Source organism: Bufo gargarizans, chromosome 5 (assembly GCF_014858855.1).
Source record: "Bufo gargarizans isolate SCDJY-AF-19 chromosome 5, ASM1485885v1, whole genome shotgun sequence".
NCBI lineage: Eukaryota > Metazoa > Chordata > Amphibia > Anura > Bufonidae > Bufo > Bufo gargarizans.
Window position 1 is genome coordinate 459,921,513 of NC_058084.1, and position 15,449 is coordinate 459,936,961.

General features: G+C 45.2%; 1 protein-coding gene across 5 annotated transcripts in view; it reads left to right on the forward strand.

Annotated features, from left to right (window-relative positions):
• CRPPA (CDP-L-ribitol pyrophosphorylase A) overlaps positions 1–15,449 on the forward strand; it is a 184,198-nt gene that overhangs the window by 41,437 nt on the left and 127,312 nt on the right. For all 5 annotated transcript variants that reach the window (XM_044294010.1, XM_044294012.1, XM_044294011.1 and 2 more), the window contains one exon: positions 13,874–13,978. In XM_044294010.1, the coding sequence (XP_044149945.1) occupies positions 13,874–13,978 (105 nt within the window). The remainder of the gene's footprint in view (positions 1–13,873; positions 13,979–15,449) is intronic.

The window sequence follows — 15,449 nt, forward strand, 5'->3', positions numbered from 1 at the left end:
ATTTTCAATATTATTCAAAAAAATTAGGCTACTTTCACACTAGCGTTCGGGCGGATCCGTTCTGAACGGATCCACTCATAATAATGCAGACGGAGGCTCCGTTCAGAACGGATCCGTCTGCATTATATTAGCAAAAAAAAGCTAAGTGTGAAAATAGCCTCGGACGGATCCGTCCAGACTTTCAATGTAAAGTCAATGGGGGACGGATCCGCTTGAAGATTGAGCCACATTGTGGCATCTTCAAACGGATCCGTCCCCATTGACTTACATTGAAAGTCTGGACGGATCCGCACGGATCCGCACGCCTCCGAACGGCCAGGCGGACACCCGAACGCTGCAAGCAGCGTTCAGCTGTCCGCCTGTCCGTGCGGAGGCGAGCGGAGCGGAGGCTGAACGCCGCCAGACTGATGCAGTCTGAGCGGATCCGCCTCCATTCAGACTGCATCAGGGCTGGACGGCTGCGTTCGGGTCCGCTCGTGAGCCCCTTCAAACGGAGCTCACGAACGGAAACCCGAACGCTAGTGTGAAAGTAGCCTTAAAATGATATAACATTTTTGAAAATTTAAAAAAAATTGTATTTAGTGAAAATATTTTTTATAATTCACTTTATTTCAGAAACATTCTTGTTTTTTAAATACATCATTTTGTATATTTCAGTACCGGTGGTAATTTAATTGTCCAACATCCCCCCCCCCCACCTCATTTTTCTTGACATTTTTTATATTTATTTAACTTTGTACATACTGCAGGCACTTTTTGTGCTGGATGTTTTTGTATTTGTAGGCACAATAATCATCAAGCTCGATCATTTCCAGATCACTCATCATATTTTGTTCCACAAAACATACATATCCGCATTTCCATTGTGCGAGATGCATAAACCGGAACCCCGGATAATATATAGTACATGTTGTTTTTATGGAATGAGCTATTTTTTTTTCTGAGTGTCTGCTGCTGCTATATGAATGGGGGCAAGGCCAGGCTTGCTGGTGGAAACAAGAATCGTGAGGCTCGTACTTAATTTAAACCTAAAGGGATTCAAAAGAAATGATGTAGGAAATCGGTAGAGGAAAAAAGTAGTGTTTCTTTATGTTCCCTATGCGCTGGTAAGCAGAGATTTACATTCAGCCGGTAATTTAATATGCATCCACATTACATTACCGTCTAATTTTTGCTGCTAGTTTTATGGTATGGGAAGTATTAATTTCATAGAAATCGGAATATTTACCATAGAATGATCATAAAGTAGAAGGCACTTTACCAGTGGTTGACTTCTACTCCTATTTGGACCTCTCATGCACTAAAAATATTTATAGGCCTGATCATAGACTTCTTGTCCCCCTGACATAACAGAATGGTGACCCAATTGTTCTGATACAAGGAAATTTAGTCATGTCCCAGGCGTGGAGGAGGGAATGAGTGTTAGGCCTCTTTCACACTTGCGTTGTCCGGATCCGGCGTGTACTCCACTTGCCGGAATTACACGCCGGATCCGGAAAAACGCAAGTGAACTGAAAGCATTTGAAGACTGATCCGTCTTCAAACTGCGTTCAGTGTTACTATGGCAGCCAGGACGCTATTAAAGTCCTGGTTGCCATAGTAGTAGTGGGGAGCGGGGGAGCGGTATACTTACCATCCGTGCGGCTCCCGGGGCGCTCCAGAGTGACGTCAGAGCGCCCCATGCGCATGGATGACGTGCCATGCGATCACGTCATCCATGCGCGTGGGGCACCCTGACGTCACTCTGGAGCGCCCCGGGAGCCGCACGGACGGTAAGTATACTGCTCCCCCGCTCCCCACTACACTTTACCATGGCTGCCAGGACTTTAGCGTCCCGGCAGCCATGGTAACCATTCAGAAAAAGCTAAACGTCGGATCCGGCAATGCGCCGAAACGACGTTTAGCTTAAGGCCGGATCCGGATCAATGCCTTTCAATGGGCATTCATTCCGGATCCGGCCTTGCGGCAAGTCTTCAGGATTTTTGGCCGGAGCAAAAAGCGCAGCATGCTGCGGTATTTTCTCCGGCCAAAAAACGTTCCGTTCCGGAACTGAAGACATCCTGATGCATCCTGAACGGATTTCACTCCATTCAGAATGCATTAGGATAAAACTGATCAGGATTCTTCCGGCATAGAGCCCCGACGACAGAACTCTATGCCGGAAGAAAAGAACGCAGGTGTGAAAGAGCCCTTAGTTGGGGGGGGGGGCAGGAGCCAACTAGGAAAGTAGACATTTGCAGCAGACATACATTTTTCAGGTTACAGTTGCTGCTAATCCATCGGGATACATTGATGAAATCCTCCTGAGGTTACTGGTAATTGACCTTATGTGTCCTGAGGTTGTGTTAAATGATAAATGCAGGTGGTCTGAAGTGGCTGAGGTGTCAATAATTCAAGAGTGGATTTGCTCTTAATAATAACATCCCTGGTGGTCTAGGGTGGCTTAGAGTTTAAGACATATTTCCCCTGCTAGGCTGTAGAGGGCGATGCGGTTAATGATAACAATCTTAGTAGTCTAATGTAGTGAAAGGTCTAATAGCGGCTACCCTGGGGGTCTAGGGCAGTGAAAGGTCTAATACCGCCATCCCTGGTGGTTTAGGGTAGGTAAAGGTCTAACACCAATGCCAGGTGGTCTAGCGAAAAAAAAAAGCCTAATAGCGGCATCCCTGGTGGCCTAGGGCTGTGAAATGTCGAATACAGCATCTTTGGTGGTGTAGGTTAGGGAAAAGTCTAATGCCACCTTCCCTGGTGGTTTAAGGTAGGGGGAGGTCTAATACCAGCATGCCAGGTAGTCTAGGTTGGTAAAAAGTTTAAAGCTACTTTCACACTAGCATTAATATTTTCCGGTATTGAGATCCGTCATAGGGTCTCAATACCGGAAAAAAAGCACTTTTTGTCAATAGGGACAAAACGTAACTGACCAGAATGGAGCGCTCCAAAATGCGTTCCGTTCTCATACCGGCGAGCAGCATGCTGCGGTTTGCTTTCCGTCCTTGGATGCGGAACAAAACGAATCTGTCATCACCCACAATGCAAGTCAATGGGGACGGATCCGTTTTCTCTGCCACAATAGAAAACTATGGCTATGTTACAGATAATACAACCGGATCCGTTCATAACCTAATACCAGCGTCCCTGGTGGTCTAGGGTAGGAAAGGTCTAATACTAGCATTCTTTGTGGTTTAGTGTAGGGAAAAGTGTCACATCAGCATGACTGGTTGTCCAGGGTAGTAAAAAGTGTAATACCAGTATCCCTGGTGGTCTACAGTAGGGAAAAGGTCTATTACAAGCATCCCTGGTGGAAATGATTAAATCTTTATTAAATGTTTATGTTTTTTGCACTTTTTCGTGCTGTGCTTCTTTTTACTTCTTCTGCTCTGCTTGCTCAGTTGGATTTCCTTTCTACATCTGTTAACTGTTTGTTGAGAGTAGAGCTGTCAATCATACTGGAGCCCCACCCACATTCAGCTGCGCACATTGTAAACACTAGGCACAACATAGGCGATTTAATTATCGTAGTATGACATTACCATATGAAACAGTGTCCATTACAGTAATGGCAAGAGCTTTATCGCTGAGCCTCCTCTCTTGGCCTCTTCATCAGTATAGAATTATACTGATGTTTTCATTGTAATTACTATTAATGTATTGCACGAGCCGAGGGTGGGACCGTCATAGGTGACAATTAGTTTTCTCCCATGATCCCCTACCGATCCTGTTCCCAAGCTGGTCCCTACTCCCCTCGACACACATGAGATGACTGTTTGGCCAATCCCTCGCTGCGGGTGTTTCTTTTCTGATCGGTCATTTCCTGTGCGCTGAGAGGGACCAGGACGTGGAGACCAGCAGGGACCGGGAAGGGGAGAGGGGGCTCGATAAGGTGAGGAGCAGAAGTATTTGAACACCCTGCGATCTTGCAAGTTCTCCCACTTAGGAATCATGGAGGGGTCTGACGTTCACATTGTAGGTGCATTCCCACTCTGAGAGACAGAATTTACAAAAAAAATAAAATCAGGAAGTCACATTGTATGATATTTTTTAAGAATTTCTTTGTCTTGCACTGCTGAACATAAGTGTTTGAACACCTGAGAAAATCAGTGTTAATATTTGGTCCAGAAACCTTTGTTGGCAATTACAGAGATCAAATGTTTCCTGTAGATCTTGGATCTTGTAGATCCTGTAGATCTTGACCAGGTTTGCACACACTGCAGCAGGGATTTTGGCCCACTCCTCCACACAGATCTCCTCTACATCTGTCAGGTTTCGGGGCTGTCGCCGAGCAACACGGAGTTTGATCTCCCTCCAAAGATGTTCTATTGGATTTAGGTCTGGAGACTGGCTAGGCCACTCCAGAACCTTGATATGCTTCTTACGGAGCCACTCCTTGGTTATCCTGGCTGTGTGCTTCGCGTCGTTGTCCTGTTGGAAGACCCAGCCACGACCCATCTTTAATGCTCTGAGGGAAGGAGGTTGTTGCTCAAAATATCACCATAAATAGCCCCATTCATCCTCTCCTTAATACAGTGCAGTCGTCCTGTCCCCTTCGCAGAAAAGCTCCCCCAAAGCATGATGTTACCCCCCCCCCCCATGCTTCACAGTAGGGATGGTGTTCTTGGCATGCAACTCATCCTTCTTTTTCCTCCAAACACGACCAGTGAAGTTTAGACCAAAAAGTTATACTTTGGTCTCATCTGACCACATGACTTTCTCTCTGGCCTCCTCTGGATCATCTAGATGGTCATTGGCAAACTTCAGACGGGCCTGGACATGTGATGACTTGAGCAGGAGAACCTTCTGTGCAATGCATGATTTGAAACCATGACAGCGTAGTGTTCTACCGACAGAGACCTCTGAAGCTGTGGTCCCAGCTCTCTTCATGTCATTGACCAGCTCCTCCCTTGTAGTTCTGGGCTGATTCCTCACCTTTCTTATCATCAGTGATACCCCACGAGGTGAGATCTTGCATGGAGCCCCAGTCCGAGGGAGACTCACAGTCGTCTTTAGCCTCTTCCATTTTCTAACAATTGCTCCAACAGTTGATCTATTTTCACCAAGCTGCTTGGCAATTGCCCCGTAGCCCTTTCCAGCCTTGTGGAGGTCCACCATTTTGTCTCTGGTGCCTTTTGACAGCTCTTTGGTCTTGTCCATGGTAGTAGTTGGCGTCTGACTGACTGTGGGGTGGACAGGGGTCTGTGAAGAGCTCAGACAGGTGCTTCTAAGTTAGATTAATGAGTGGAGTAGAGGTGGACTTTTTAAAGGCACAGTCACAGGTCTTTGAGAGCCAGAATTTTTGCTGCTTCTCATGTGTTCAAATACTTATGTTCAGCAGTGCAAGTCAAATAAATTCTTTAAAAATCGTACAATGTGATTTCCTTTTTTTTATTTTATTTTTTTATTCTGTCTCTCAGAGTGGGAATGCCCCTACAATGTGGATGTCAGACCCCTCCATGATTTCTAAGTGGGAGAACTTGCAAAATCGCAGGGTGTTCAAATACTTCTGTTCCTCACTGTATGTTATGATCTTTCACCATTCTGAGCTCTTAAAAAATGTAATTGCCCCAACAACCCCTTTAAAGGGACTGTCCAACTCCATATAGTTTTTAATACCATCAGTACCAGTGAGACCTGTCAGTGGAAACCTAATTACCTGCTCCACAACACTTGGTTCCGGTTCTGTGATCCACCACCATCTTCACGTCACTTCTGGCAAGAACTTAAGACACATGCATCGCTGCAACCAATGACTGGTCACAGTGGTCATGTGTCTCCAAGTGGCAGGTTACTACTGGGTCACTGCTGTGGCCAGTGATCGGCTGCAGCTGCAATCGTGACCTCATCCATGCCGGAAGTTTATAGGTGGAGACAGAAGCACTGTGCAGACAGCGGTGGACCTACAGAGCCGAGACCAAGCAGCAGTGAGCAGGTAAGTGTGCTTCTCTTCACAGGGAGTATTTAAAAAGTATATAAATTGGGCAACCCCTTTAAAGGGGTTGTATCATCTGAAACATTGGTGGCATATCAGTAGGATATGCCACCAATGTCAAATAGGTGCGGGTCCTACCTCTGGGCCCGACATCTGTCTCCAGAACATGACCCCTAAAGTGAGCGGAGAGCAGCCGCACATGCCTGGCCGCCCTCCAATCAAGCAATGCCTTGGCTATTCTCAGAAGTCCCATAGAAGTGAATGGAGCGGTGGCCGCACTTGTGTAGTGCGCTCTCCATTCATTTTTATGGGACTTCTGAAAATAGCTGAGCGTGCTCACTCTGCTTTTCTCAGATCTCCCATAGAAATTAATGTTGAGCATGTTGCACATGCGCGGTGTGCTCTCCTTCACCTTCAGGGGCCTGTTTCACGATAGGTGTGGGTACCCGCACCTATCTGATTTTGATGGCATATCCTAGCGATATGCCATCAATGTCCCAGGTGACACAACCCCTTTAAGTGTAGTTTTATGACCCCCACAGGAGGAGCTTATTACGCCATCCATAACATTATTCCGGTGAATCCTTTGATACAACAAATTCTGCTCTATCTGCGCGGGCATTGCAGCCTGTTCTCCTTTTAATGGCAAGGAAATGAACCGTTTCTCCTCCTTTCCCACGGGGGCATTCATTTGCTTATTTTTCCATCCTGTATTAGATGTTTCAATCCCTGGTAACAAGTGGCGCACGCGATGTATCTGGTTTTATTGGCAAATAAACAGATGGATTTGTGAAAAGTAAAAAAAAAAGTTACAAAAAATAAAGTTTTGATCCCCAGCTCTGTGTGCATTGGAGAATTAAGAAGCTGGAAATTTGATAATGGAGAACTAAACCTAAAAACAACTTAGTTCTTCAAACACATGTTCCACGGGAGCGGCTGCCAACCCCAACGAAAACCTCTCTGTGTTGTTATAATGGATACCAAATTTCCAGCTAGACTGGAGGTCTGATGTATAAACCTGACTCGTTAAATAGCTCTGTATTTGATTAGCTTGTTGGCACTAGGACTTGATCTAGAATATTAAATAAGTCCTGTCGTTGGGGGGGGGGGGGGGGGAACAGTCTCCAGGAATGTTTGCCATAAGGAGTTTAAAATGTACCCTGGAAAAACAAACCGCACACAGAGTCACGAGGCCTCTCAGCGCGCCCTCTATCAACTTGGAAATGGAGTTTTAAAGGGAATCTGTCACCACATACATGCGTTTTTAGACGTGCACTTGCTCGATGATTTCAACGCACTTTGTCCCATCTCGATCTATGGCCATGCCCACCCAGCTTTGTGTGACAGGGCCGTATATTCCTGCGACTGCACATTCTCCCTAGGGAACGGCGCGCACGCAGTTACAGGACAGAGCGAGTGTGTACTGCGCATGAGCTGATGATGACGCTTTGCACCTGGAAGAGACCGACCTAGGCATGGAGGATGTGAGCGGAGATTGAGGTGCACTGGCAACACCCTCATTGCACTAAGGAACTGCATTGCACAAAATAAAAACATTAATATCTGTGTAGTGGGGCCACCGATCGAGATGGGGCAAAGTACGTTGAAATCAGCTGGAAAGCGCGCATGTAATAAGTCATTTGGATTGGTATGCATGTATGTAAATGTAAATCTGGATGAGAGGTTGGGGGGAGTAGCGAGCAGGGGCTATGCAATTCTGTGAAACCTGGTGGACTGTAACAAAATGGTGATGGCAGCGTGTCCGTCGTCGATTGGTAAGGGGTTGCATGGTTTTTAGTAAAAAAATGGACAACACTGGGAAATAGTCTGTAATAAAGAATTGAGCTGTACTTATTTAACTACTTGATACACTACTTTTCAGTCCAAAGTTTATTTTCATCAAATACTTTAGCTCCCATTCCTTCTTGGATTTTATTTAATTTACCTCATTTGAAGTTTTCTCTTATCCCCCATGCTTGAATCCTACTTCCTGTTTTCTTACATGTCTTCTGTCCCATCATGCCTTAGGGCATGTGTCCTGAAGTCAGCAGATCATGTGACACTAACCACGCCCTTTGTTCTAGGGGTTACACTAACAAACAGGGGCGGACTGACCGGTCGGGCACTTCAGACATGGTCCGAGGGCCCGGCCGGGATGGGGGCCCGCCGCAGAATAACATAACACCGGGCCCCGCTCACTGTAATACTACTATTCATATGTGAACAACTTTAAATCCTCTGCGATCCTCTCCCTCTGAGCTCTCTGTACTCACAAACTCAGTAGCAGGCCGGGCGGCAGCGCAACTCACTGACGTCACGCGCCTGCTCCTCCCACTTTATGAATGAAGCAGTGAGCGGGGCCCGGTGTAATAGAATACAGTGACTGCACCAGGCCCCGCTGCCATTACAACACCAGATGCCGGCCCCCAGTCCCTGTATTGGGGATTATTCACTCACAGGGACACTGTTATGGGGGGGATCTGTGGATGACACATATATAGCATAAGGTGCTATATATGTGTCACCCACAGATCCCCCCCCCCCACAACAGTGCCATCCACAGAGCCCCTCATAACAGTGCCATCCACAGAGCCCCCATAACAGTGCCATCCACAGAGCCCCCATAACAGTGCCATCCACAGAGCCCCCATAACAGTGCCATCCACAGAGCCCCCCATAACAGTGCCATCCACAGATCCCCCCATAACAGTGCCATCCACAGATCCCCCCCATAACAGTGCCATCCACAGATCCCCCCCATAACAGTGCCATCCACAGATCCCCCCCATAACAGTGCCATCCACAGAGCCCCCCATAACAGTGCCATCCACAGAGCCCCCCATAGCAGTGCCATCCACAGAGCCCCCCATAGCAGTGCCATCCACAGAGCCCCCCATAACAGTGCCATCCACAGATCCCCCCATAACAGTGCCATCCACAGATCCCCCCCATAACAGTGCCATCCACAGATCCCCCCCATAACAGTGCCATCCACAGATCCCCCCCATAACAGTGCCATCCACAGATCCCCCCCCATAACAGTGCCATCCACAGATCCCCCCCATAACAGTGCCATCCACAGATCCCCCTCCATAACAGTGTCACCCACAGATCCCCCATAACAGTGTCACCCACAGATCCCCCATAACAGTGTCTCATCCACAGATCCCCACAACAGTGTCATCCACAGAGCCTCCATAACAGTGCCATCCACAGAGCCCCCATAAGACCTTTTGGTTCAAAATATTTTTTAATTTGGCTATTCCCCACCCCTCTTGAAATTGTTCTGCTACTTGTGGGCTGCGCGGGAATGAGTTCAGTCACTTCGGTGGGCAATCCCGTCCTGCAGCGCGTGATCCCGCAAGACCTGCCGCTGTAGGTCACGGGTCTTGCGGGATCACGCGCCACAGGATGGGATTGCCCACCGAAGTGACTGAACTCATGCCCATGTAGCCCGCAAGTAGCGGATCAGTGGAACAAGTACAAGGGGGGTGGGGGGATGATCTGTGGGGTTGCCCAGACGGCTAGGCCCTTCACAGTAGTTATCAACCCCTTTCAGCAGTCCCCCATTCACTGAAGGGGGGACTGCTGAAAGGGATTCATAACTACTGTGAAGGGCCTCCCCCCCCTTTCACAGTAGTTATGCCCAGATATGTGCCCCCGTCACAGTAGTTATGCCCAGATATGTGCCCCCGTCACAGTAGTTATGCCCAGATATGTGCCCCCTTCACAGTAGTTATGCCCACACTGCTTCTAACAGAGGCTCACTAATGGACGCTGAGATTAGATCACCCCATACGAAAGCATTGAATCAATGCTTTCCTATGGGGAAAAATTTGACCCTGGAGGTCATCATGCAGGGTGTGAGGACGTCCAGCGTCAGATACCAGACCAAAGGTCATATGGCCTATTTACAGCTGAGTCCTGGGCTGTAATACCAAGCACAGCCACTATACCGGCGGTGTGCTCGGTGTGGTGTAAGTAGGCCGCGGTCTGCGCTGGTAGGTGGGAATACCGCGTGTCTGACCTGACTGATGACCTATGATGACGATAGGTCATCGGTAGGGATGAGCGAGTCGACTTCGGATGAAACATCCGAAGTCGATTCGCATAAAACTTAGTTATAATACTTTATGGAGCAGGAGCTCCGTACAGTATTAGAATGTAGTGGCTTAGATGAGCCAAAGCTATCGCGAGACTTCGCGCAATAACTTAATAAATTAATTTATACTGTAAAAAGAACATTTTCCGAACTCTGGTTCGGTTCCAAGTAGCACCTTGGAACCGAACCCGAGTTCGGGAAATGGTATTTTACAGTACAAATTAATTTATGAAGTTATTGTGCGAAGTCTCGCGATAACTTTGGCTCATCTAAGCCAATACATTCTAGTACTGTACGGAGTATTAGAACAAAGTTTTATGCAAATCGACTTTGGATGTTTCATCCGAAGTTGATTCGCTCATCCCTAGTCATCAGTATTGTACTCCCAGAACCGTCATTATCCTAAACTGTACGATGGGCGGTGTACATCTGCAGATGTAGAGAATAGGATGTTATTTTATAATGAGCGGGAAAGGAGCCCATCGCATAGCACTGTGAGATGTGGAATGTGATATGAGGAGCTCTCTGCGTTCTCTTCCTCTTCGACATTGTTGTGGATCTTCCCCCATCAGCTCCACGATCGCCATCAGATAAAAATTTCCTTCCTATACCGAGCAGGATAAACAAGCTGCGCGGAGGTGGCAGATGCCAAGACATTTCAACTTTAAAGCTAGAATTGGCACCAGAGGAAAGAAAGCAGAGAGATGTTTCATCAAAACAAGCTGCAAAACGGAAATGAGATTACAGACGCGCCACAGAGCGCTAATGTGTGAGCCGAAAAAAAGCGCAAGCGTTTGCATGCACTTTTGTCCGGGAACCACAATGTCCTACAGTCTGCGTCAACAGGCAATTTTGCAGTCGTCCGATTGCTGTTCTGACCACCTTCTGGGGCTGTCACTTGTTGGAACCACAGGGGTGCGAAGACCTTGCGGTGGCAGTTGAGAAAGGAAGGAGAAAAAGGAGTGCGATGGCCGAGGATGCTCGCTGCTCTCTCCGATACTGTCCAAAGATAGTGGAAATGTAGCAGATTTCCATAGCATTTTGCAGTAGCAGCAAAGTGGCTGAGAGTTTAAAAAAATCCAATCCACATGCAACTAATCCACACACAAACCTACATGCATCATGCCGGGTGTGTTGCATATTCCATCTGCAGATTTCATCCCTGACAATGCAGAGAGTGAAATCCACAGAAAATCCCCCTCCAAGTCCACGGTAAAATTCACATATAACTTGAGGTTCTTTGGTTTTTTGCTTCTCTAGTGAAGTCACGGCCTCCAGGATCTCACAATCATTGGCTGCGTTGCAAAAAATTTACTTATTTAGTCTCAGACAATGGCTTTAATGTGTCCTATTGATAAATCCTGACCTTTGGAGCAATCAAGATACCCAGATCCTCAATCTCTGGCCGGCTGTTTCCGATCACTCTTCCTCTCATCCATGAAAAGAAAAGTTTCTACAGTATGAGGGCTCTGATTGTCTAAAAGCGGAACTCTCTCTCGTCCTAGAGAGACAGAAGCCTGGAGAACACTTCCTGCTATACAGCTATCTGAGGAATGATAATGATAACATCCTAAACATTTCTGGGAGGGGAGGGATGTGGTTTGTGGCTCATATCTTATACTGCTGGTGGTGACTGTGAATATCATACATATCTATATAGAGAACGGTGTATCCTAGATAAGATCTAAATGAGTTATAGATCACTTCTTTCTATATTTCTTAATGACATACTGCCCCCTATGGCCAAAAATATCACTACTATAATACTGCTCCTATGTACAGGGATATAACTACTATAATACTGCTCCTATGTACAGGGATATAACTACTATAATGCTACTCCTATGTACAAGAATATAACTACTATAATACTGCTCCTATGTACAGGAATATAACTACTATAATACTGCTCCTATGTACAAGAATATAACTACTATAATACTGCTCCTATGTACAAGAATATAGCTACTATAATACTGCCTCCTATGTACAGGGATATAACTACTATAATACTGCTCATATATACAAGAATATAACTACTATAATACTGCCTCCCATGTACAAGAATATAACTACTATAATACTGCTCCTATGTACAAGAATATAACTACTATAATACTGCCTCCTATGTACAAGAATATAACTACTATAATACTGCCTCCTATGTACAAGAATATAACTACTATAACACTGCTCCTATGTACAAGAATATAACTACTATAATACTGCCCCCTATGTACAAGAATATAACTACTATAATACTGCCCCCTATGTACAAGAATATAACTACTATAATACTGCTCCTATGTACAAGAATATAACTACTATAATACTGCTCCTATGTACAAGAATATAACTGCTATAATACTGCTCCTATGTACAAGAATATAACTACTATAATACTGCTCCTATGTATAAGAATATAACTACTATAATACTGCCTCCTATGTACAAGAATATAACTACTATAACACTGCTCCTATGTACAAGAATATAACTACTATAATACTGCCCCCTATGTACAAGAATATAACTACTATAATACTGCCCCCTATGTACAAGAATATAACTACTATAATACTGCCTCCTATGTACAAGAATATAACTACTATAATACTGCTCCTATGTACAAGAATATAACTACTATAATACTGCCTCCTATGTACAAGAATATAACTACTATAATACTGCCTCCTATGTACAAGAATATAACTACTATAATACTGCCTCCTATGTGCAAGAATATAATTACTATAATACTGCCTCCTATGTACAAGAATATAACTACTATAATACTGCTCCTATGTACAAGAATATAACTAATATAATACTGCTCCTATGTACAAGAATATAACTACTATAATATTGCTCCTATGTACAAGAATATAACTACTATAATACTGCTCCTATGTACAAGAATATAACTACTATAATACCGCTCCTATGTACAAGAATATAACTACTATAATACTGCTCCTATGTACAAGAATATAACTACTATAATACTGCCTCCTATATACAAGAATATAACTACTATAATACTGCCTCCTATGTACAGGAATATAACTACTATAATACTGCTCCTATGTACAAGAATAAAACTACTATAACACTGCTCCTATGTACAAGAATATAACTACTATAATACTGCCCCCTATGTACAAGAATATAACTACTATAATACTGCCCCCTATGTACAAGAATATACCTACTATTATACATCCCATTATGGTTAAATTTGTATTTTTTGTATGTGTCTTTCTGCCATGTTAGTGGATCCATCTACAAGCAACATGTCTCTCTGTTTTCGCTTATTTGGTTTTGATCCTATTTATTTGCAGATGTAGCAGTGCTGGATTTGTCATTAAACTCTTTGTGACTGCATTATGAGATCGTATTATTTATTTTTTCCTGTAGTCTTATGAATTTTGATATCCCGAAGCTAAATCACAAATTTGTCTTTGCTACTGCACCTAATACTACATGACATCTTTGCCAGCTCGGCTCTGCTACATGCTAACTTATTAGTAGATTGCTGACAGATGATGGAGGTCATGCCCAGCTATCATGTACTGCTGTATTATAATTCTGCACCTCTCAAGGCAGCAGCCAAACCCATCTCCTCCACCACCGGTGGAGTGAACTCCCAGCCTCCGAGCTGTCAATATCCACCAGCATTGCTGCCATTGAGATCCTCGTAAAGCAGAAGACTTGAGTAGATGTGAGTCTCCGTAGCCCGGGGGATGGGAGTCTCCTCATGTCACTGCTTCCAGACAGAAATGGCGCAGATTCATACAAGACGGGCGGATTACTGGTAATTGTCTGACTTGTTTGCTCTCCCTCCGCAGTGCTCCGACTATGACCTGGATTTTGGCACTGAGTGCTTACATTTGGCCCTGGCCTACGGTAAGAGAAGAGCTAAGCTTCTGGAAGGACCCCCTGACCTGTGGAAGGTAAATAGGACGTTATCTCGCCCTGAAAGTTCATGTTACTGTAGTGTTCCTCATCTGGATGGGCGGTGGAAGTGCAGGATAATATGTAACTTATCTCCATTGTGAATAATATTGAGATACATCCGTACGTGTGACCATTATCAGCTCTCGCAATTTAGAGATTATGGCCCTTTATGGTGGCCCCATGAAATTTGGCTGGGGGGGTACAGATGAGAATATTTGCCTGAAACCAGCAGCTTTGGCCAACCACCCCTATAAACATGGCTACTTTCACACTGGCGTTTTGGTTTCCGTTTGTGAGATCCGTTCAGGGCTCTCACACGCGGTCCAAAACGGATCAGTTTTGCCTTTAATGCATTCTGAATGGAAAAAGATCCGCTCAGAATGCATCAGTTTGCCTCCATTCCGCTTTGTAGACGGACACGCGTTTTGGTGTCCGTCTGTCGAAACTGAGCCAAATGGATCCGTCCTGACACACAATGTAAGTCAATAGGGACGGATCCGTTTTCACTGACACAATGTGACACAATAGGAAATGGATCTGTCCACCATTGACTCTCAGTGGTGTTCAAGACGGATCCGTTTGGGCTATGTTAAAGATAATACAAACGGATCCGTTCTGAACGGAAGCAGACCGTTGTATTATCTGAACGGATCCGTCTGTGCAGATCCATGACGGATCCGCACCAAACGCGAGTGTGAAAGTAGCCTAAGTTGAATAGTTACATGGAGAGAGGGAGATAAGCGGCTTCTGGAAATATTTGGCAGCTGCTTATCAACCGGAAATGAAGAATCGTCATGTGGAAATCCATGAATGCCCTAATTTACGTTACGCCGACTACCGATCATACCGAAATTCGATAATTCCGATGATAGTTGTCAGAAGTTGGTGTTTATGGCCAGCTTAAAGGGGCTGTCCGAAGATATAAATGGGTCATGTTTCTGATTGGTGGTGGTCCGAGCACGGGGACCCATGCCAGTCATGAGAACAGTCCCAGTCGGATGTATGGAGCGGCAGCCAAGTCTTTACTCTGCCCGAGGTTAGAAGGTGCCCAGTGCTAAACTCCGTCTTTTGTTGACATATATCCACAGTATTTGTTTCTACTGCCACCACTAGGGGGAGATCAGTGCATAGTAATTTTACAGCTTCCATTTATTTCAGTGGTAACAGTTTACATTCCAGTGCACTGAGCTCCCCCTAGTGGTGGCTGCAGGCAGTCAGTTTTATTATGTGCAGCAGAGGACTTATAACTGTACGGAGGAGCTTTATTTGTTTTATTTTATGACAGTTATCTGGGGTAAATTCAGTGAGAAATGTGCTGTTCAGAGAGAGCGCCATGTTTATGAAGCACCCGTCCCTCTTTTTCTTGTACGGAAGTCAGGTAAAGTGGGTGAGGTGGATGCAGCTTTTTACATTTTTATTGAAACATTCCTTCACCTAAGGAAAAAAAAATCTATAAGGGTTTAAAGT